Source organism: Elephantulus edwardii, unplaced genomic scaffold (assembly GCF_000299155.1).
Source record: "Elephantulus edwardii isolate Elephantulus edwardi_28Jun2011 unplaced genomic scaffold, EleEdw1.0 scaffold00194, whole genome shotgun sequence".
In the NCBI taxonomy this organism is placed as follows: domain Eukaryota; kingdom Metazoa; phylum Chordata; class Mammalia; order Macroscelidea; family Macroscelididae; genus Elephantulus; species Elephantulus edwardii.
The window spans coordinates 3,429,443-3,436,272 of NW_006399944.1; the positions used below are offsets into that span (position 1 = coordinate 3,429,443).

General features: G+C 38.7%; 1 protein-coding gene across 1 annotated transcript in view; it reads right to left on the reverse strand.

The window, feature by feature from the left end:
* IMPG1 (interphotoreceptor matrix proteoglycan 1) overlaps positions 1-6,830 on the reverse strand; it is a gene marked incomplete at its 5' end in the record, with an annotated part of 223,893 nt that overhangs the window by 47,317 nt on the left and 169,746 nt on the right. The window contains one exon of the mRNA XM_006896970.1: positions 3,924-4,143. Within this exon, the coding sequence (XP_006897032.1) occupies positions 3,924-4,143 (220 nt within the window). The remainder of the gene's footprint in view (positions 1-3,923; positions 4,144-6,830) is intronic.

Below are 6,830 nucleotides of genomic sequence, written 5' to 3' on the forward strand. Positions count from 1 at the left end.
ATGGAGATTTGTACACCATCATTCATAGAAACATTATTCACTATTGCAAGAACATGGAATCAGCCCACATGTTCAACTACAACAGAATGGATTGAGAAATTGTGGTGCATTCACACAATGGAATACTATGCAGTACTCAGGAGCAATGAATTAAAAAAAAACAAACACCAAAAACTACTACCTAACTTGGTAGAGGCTGGAGAGCATTATGCTGAGTGAACTAACACAGTCTCATAAGGACAAATACTGCATAAGACCGTTATTGTAAAAATAGAAGGATAACTAGTAAAACATGTAAGGGAGCTCAAGGGAGGAGGGCTGAGGATGAGTAGGGGTGAAACTATAGTGTTGCACAATTTGGTGGGTGAAGGGAGGAGGGGAAGGAAATGGGAAGGGTCCTGTTGAAAAGACAGGGTAATGATGAGCAAGGTCCAATGGTGATTAATTTTATAAAGCATAATTAATGAGAATGATTGTAAGCACAATGTGAATGAAGAATTGTGTGAAACAATGTATATGAACTTTGTAAGCAAGTCAATAAAAATAAAATAATAATAATAAAAATATAAGTATTTCCCAGCTAAGCTTTTTTGTTTAAATTTTCCCTAAGGTATTTCCCTCTGCCTTCATTGTTAGAACCACCTCTGAACCCACAGCCAATTAGGAAGCTTTATTTGAATTCTGACTTCAAGGGTTCTCTGTGCTTCCTTGAACTCCTGGGAATTAAAAAACTTCCTTTAACTGACTATAAACAGAATTTTGAAATTCATGGTGAAAAAGTTTGTTTAGTTATCTCTAGTTGTGGTGATACACACACTCAGAAAGCTTTATTATCTAAGTAACTGTTTTCTTTCTATTATGTAGATTCAGGCTAAAACCTCTTATCCTGACAAGTTTTCCTTTGTGGTAATCTGCACATGGAAGTTGATCTAGGGTATGGATTTGGGAAGGGAAAATTCTTTTCTTTGATGATAGTAATTGGACCTTATTCCTGGTTTAAAATTTGGTCTAATGATTATTTTTCCCCTTAAGAAGTTGTCTTTTTTTATTTTGAATTACCTATGAAAAAGCTATTTGGATATAAGCCAAGAAGTTTCTTTGGTTCTTTGCAAGTCACTGAGATGTTTTTTGTTTTTGGCAGAAGGTAAAAGAGTTTGACTGTAGACTAATTTTTTTGAATACATGGAGCTCTGTTGACCTAGTCGTAAGGAGTTACACTGTCAACCCAGCAGCACAGAGTTCAAATCCACCAGTTGCTCCATGGGAAAATTATGGGCAGTCTCCTTTTGTGTGATTTACAGCCTCTGAAAATGTTCTGGAGGGTCATCTATGTGTTGTTTCCAACTGGATGACACTTAAAAACAAGATACAGCAAAAATTTAGTTCTGAGAACAAGTAAAAGCTCAAATTCTAATGCAACATCTGTGCTTGTAGATAACCTTTAATCTGCCTGTTGTTAGGTGACATCAAGTTGAGTATGGCCATAGTTACCTTATGAACAGTGGATCTGAACCCCGTCCTATCCTGTTCCATCTTCACACTTCCTGACATACTATAGTCCATTGCAGCTGTCATCGTGCCAATCCACCTGGTTGAGGGTCTTCCTCTCCTTCAGTGACCCTCTACCCTTCCCAGCATCATGTTCCTCTCCAAGGAAAGCCCCTCCTAGCAACATGCCAGAAGTATGTGAAGTGAAGCTTCATTATTCTTGCCTGTAAAGAACATTTCAATTGTGCCCTCTTTTAATAAAAGGATCCATAATTCCAGAGGAGTGCTTTGGTGATCATCCTGAAAAGAATCCTGTACATCTTTATGGGAAGATATTTGAATATTTCTCCTGCAGAAAACAAGTGTATTTGGACTCAAGTTTTTTGGTTAGCAGCTCAAAATGCTACACGCTTAAACCATCAGGACTCCTCAACCTAAATGTGCCCTGAAAGAAATACTGGCAATGCACTGCAGAAAAACCATCCATTGAAAGCTCAATGAGCACACTCTGACACACATGAAAAGTTGTGTTGTCTTGACATAAACTGGTTGGTTACTCATTGTTTTTGAGTTGGAATGGACCATAGCTGAATTTTCCACATTTCTTCAGAGGCTGTAATTCTCATGGAGGAGATATTTATCTTTCTTTCATGGAACAACTGGTGGTATGTAGCCACTGGAGAGTCCCCGCCTTTGGGTTAGCACCCCACCATGTTACGTTGAGTCATAATTGACATATGGCTGACCTTCCGCTGTGCTTCTGAGGCTGTTAATCAAATGGGAAGGAGACTGCTCAATTTCTCCCTGGACCACTGGAGACCTGATATTTGGAACCAATTCATAATTGACCCTCTAGGAGGTTTTCAGAACCTATAAACCACATGGGAAGAGAATGTCCATCTTTTACCCTTGGAGTAGCTGGTGGATTAAAACTGTATGCCTTTGATTACCACTAGACCAGCAGAATTCCCTTAAGATCACATTAGTAGGCTGTAACCAACCGCTCTGATGGTGGCATAATCTGTAGAGAGTTGTGCTTCTAAGTGAAAGGCTACTCCACTCTGGAGGTGTGAACCAACCAGGAATTCTGTGAGAAAAATATGGGCATTCTCTTCCCAAAAGCCCCATGAAAGTCAGTAAGGAGCCAGCTCTGACCCAATTGCAATGAATTGAGTTGAAATGTTTTTTGATCAAGTGTGACTTAAATGGGTTTGGATGTGTTGTTTTTTTTTTTTTTTTTTTTTAGAATGGTCTTCTCCAATGTGATTAATGGTTGAACTACAACAACAAAACAACTGAAATCCTGTGTGCTTCAAAAACGTTTTCTGGCAAGGAAAAAGACAATCTACTGACTGGGAAAAAAAAAATTGGCAAAACCATCTCAGGCAAGGGTCTCATAAAAAAGTTTGCAAAATAATACTGGGCTGCCACAAAAAAATGACTAGTAACCCAATTACAAAATGGGCAAAAGACATGGGAATACTTTTTTTATAGAGGAAGACATATAGATAGGCAACAGATACATACAGAAATGCTCAAATCACTGACAATAAGAAAGACACAAAACAAAAAAACCACAATGAGGAAACGATATTATCCCAGTAGCAGTGACAAAGTTTAGCAGGACAGCAAGCAATAAATGCTGGAGACAATGTGTAGAGAGAGGAATTCTCATACACTGTTGATGGGATCATCATAATATGGTACAACCACTCTGGAAGGCAGTTCGGTGTTTCCCTCAAAAGCTGAATATATGACCCAGCTATTCCACTCCTTGAAATATACACCAAGAATATGAGAACCGAGAAACAAATGGAGATTTGTACACTAATGTTTATAGTAGCATGATTCACCATCACAAGACCATGGCAACAGCCCAAATATCCAACCACAATTAAATGGATTGAGAAATTGTGGTACATTCATATAATGGAATACTATACAGCACTCAGGAGTAATGGTTTTGAAAATTACTACATAACTTGGGAAGGACTGTAGAGCATTATGCTGAGTAAACTAATTCTCATAAGGACAAATACTGCATAAGACCATTACTGTAGAAATAGAAAGATAACTAGTAAAACTTGTTTGAGGATCCAAGCGGGGGGAAGGTGGGAGCAGAGGTGTGAGGATGAGCAAGGAGGAAATCACAGGGTTGCACAATTTGATAGATGGAGAAAGTGATGGGTAAAGAAAATGGGAAAGATCAAGAGAGGATCTTAAAAGACGGGCAATAGTGAGCACAGTTCAATGTTGATCAATTTTATAAATTACAGTGAATCAGAATGATTCATGAAAAACAATGTGAATGAAGGATAGTGTGATATATGTATACAATGTATACAAACTTTGTAAACAAACCAACATAAAATAAAAATGAAAAACAAAAATTAAAAAGCCAACTGAAATCAACATTTTGATTTGGACTCTTTTACCTGGTTCAACGTCGAGAGAGTAGCTGTCTATTTCCAGATCAAGTTGTTGGGATGCTGCAGAACGGAAATCCTCCAAGACATCATGCACAGCTTTGGTGAGGTTATATGGCACTGAGCTGGCAAACCTCATTTTGCTATTCACAATCACACTCCCATTTCTGAAGTTAAGGATTTTGAGCTGCTTAAATCCTGTCAGATTTGTTTGTAGATATGGAATCAGCTGCAAAATAAAAGTTTATTCTTAACTAAATTCCTAAATGCTCAGCTGCTACTAATGAATTTCCCCCACTTTTTATTATCTGAACTAGAACATTCAATTCCTCTTTAGTTTTAGATTTTATTGTTTCTGGATTCAGTTAAACCAGAACACCACTATTTAATGTTTTATTTGCAGTTATTGTATTTCATACTTCTCCCTTGCTATTTGGGTATCTAGATAGATGGCAGTGGGTTTCTTCATGAGAACAGAGTATTGGAAAAAATAATCCAGGTCAACTAAGCTGGAATGCCAGATTCAGTTATTTAAAAGAGTCCAAGTAAATAAAAACATACTCCAAGCTGAGCTCAAGAGAAGACAGACCTATGCCTGTGTAAATGAGACATCTATTTGGAAATCACGAATTTGAAATGATCGGTTGAAATAGCTTAAACGTCAGTCTGCCTGTCAACACAAATGCAGGGCAGTGGAAATAACAGGGAACTGGAAGTTAAGAGGCTTGGTGCCGGTCCTGGGAATGCCCTTTACCAGCGGTGCGATGGTGTGACCTTCATCGAGCCCTATAACAACCACACTACACCCATGCCCTTATCTAAATAATGAAGGAGCAGAAGAGTGGATCCTTAAATATCCTTTTGCAGGTGCAACTTAATAACCACACTAGTGCACCCCAGGAGATTTTGTTCAGTCCACAATGTCTGTTTCTTGTAAGCTACATCCATCCTTGGACCCATTTTTCAAAAATGATCTGAACATTTCTTTCCTTATTTGCCCCTGGTCCTGCAACTTAACTCTTTTGATCATGAACCTGGGTACCCAAATAACACAAAGAAACAAAATGCATCATTTCAGACTTGCTCCAGACTGAATTTTTATTTTGTCCTTACTTCCCTAAAATTCCAACTTTGTGGTTCTTACTCATCCTGTAATATCCCTCTTACAAGGTCATTGAGAAAATAAGGTGAAATTATAGATAACGTATGTTGTTGTTGTGTAACATAGAGTTGGAACAGACCCAGAGCTGACCCTCTAGAGGGTTTTCAGAGGCAGTTAATTGCATAGGAAGAGATTGCCCATCCTGCAGATGGCGACTTGAACTGTGTACCTTTGGGACCTCAGCACAGCTTTTTGCTACTAGGCCACCAGAGCTCACATAACATATAAACAATTTTTCTTTTCTGAATCAACTCTCCCATTGTGGGAGGAGCAAACATTAGAAAAGTCCTATGTCTAGCAAATGTTCATATGAATAAATTAGCTTTAAATAGATTTTAATTTATATAATTGAATCATTAAGTAAATTGAGTATATTTGAATATTTGAGAGTGGATAATGAATCATACAAATATTTTCCCTATTATTTTCAGAAATCAGCACTCCGTGATATACATTGTGCAATTGATTTTAATTGACCATTACTATATGGACGGTATCTCACATAGTTGTTACATACCGTTAAGACAGAGCCGTTTCATAGCTGACCCTCCAGAATGTCTTCAGAGATAGTTAATTGTATGGGAGGAGATTGCCCAACTTTCTCCTACGGGTCAGCTGATGTATTTGAACTGCATCCCTTTGGGCATGCAGCACAACGCTTTACCGGGAAACTGTCAGAATTTATCATATCGTTCAGCACTGATTATTTTACATGTAGAAACAGAACAAGTATGTGAGTTTGGGGGTGTTTTAAAGGTAAGAGAACCCTTGGTTAAACAGTAGCTGAAACGTTCAGCTGCTAACCACTAGGTCAGTGGTTTGAACCCACCAGTCTCTCTGTAGAAGAAAGGTATAGCAGGCTTCTTTGATAAAGATGTCAGCCTTGAAAGCCCTGGGGGCAGTTCTACTCTGTTTCATAGGCTCTCTATGAGTTAGAATTGACTCAGCAGCAGAGCGTTTAGTTTGGCTTTATATCTAAGATCCATGTTATCATCATTTCACTTTCTTTGTTAGAGGTCAAGAATGATAAGCCAATTAATCTTTTTTCCCCCCCTTTTCTTTCTTCTTTCCAGGGACAGAAAGAGAAAGGAAAAAAGTGTTCTTCATCTCTGAACACTCTGCCTAATTTTCCCCAAACTACTCTCAGTCTTGAGACTTTCAACAAGATGGATTGACACAGTGACTTCGTCAGTGGGCTTGAGCATCACAGAGATCCTGATCCTGAGGATGGTACATATCGGGCAAGGTTCAGATCTGCTGCTTTTAGGGTTGCTAGGAATTTTGGTTGACTCGATGGCACCCAGCAATAACAACAACAACAACAACATTGAGTCCATTTCCGTTAGTCCAGTAACTGGAAAGTTGTAGCATTACAACTTAGGAAAAAGCCACTCAAACTATTTTCAGAGTTGGATTTTCGGAGGCTGTAAATCACATGGGAGGAGATTGCCCGTCTTTGTCCTGTGAGTAGCTGGTGGAGGCACTGCATTGAGGTTAGCAGCACAAGTCCTTACAAACTTTACCACCAACACTCCCTTACTCACATCCTATTTGTAGATCTTTAATTCAAAAATTCAGTGATTATACATTTTTCCTGGAGTGTTGTCTCACGTATTTTAGATATGTTGTTAGGAGAGGGTATACCTAGGAAAGGACTATCATGCTTGGGAAAGTGGAAGGCCAGAGAAGGAGAGGAAAACCTTGAATAAAATGGATTGATACACAATCCCCTCCCCCCCCCCCCCCCCCCCCCC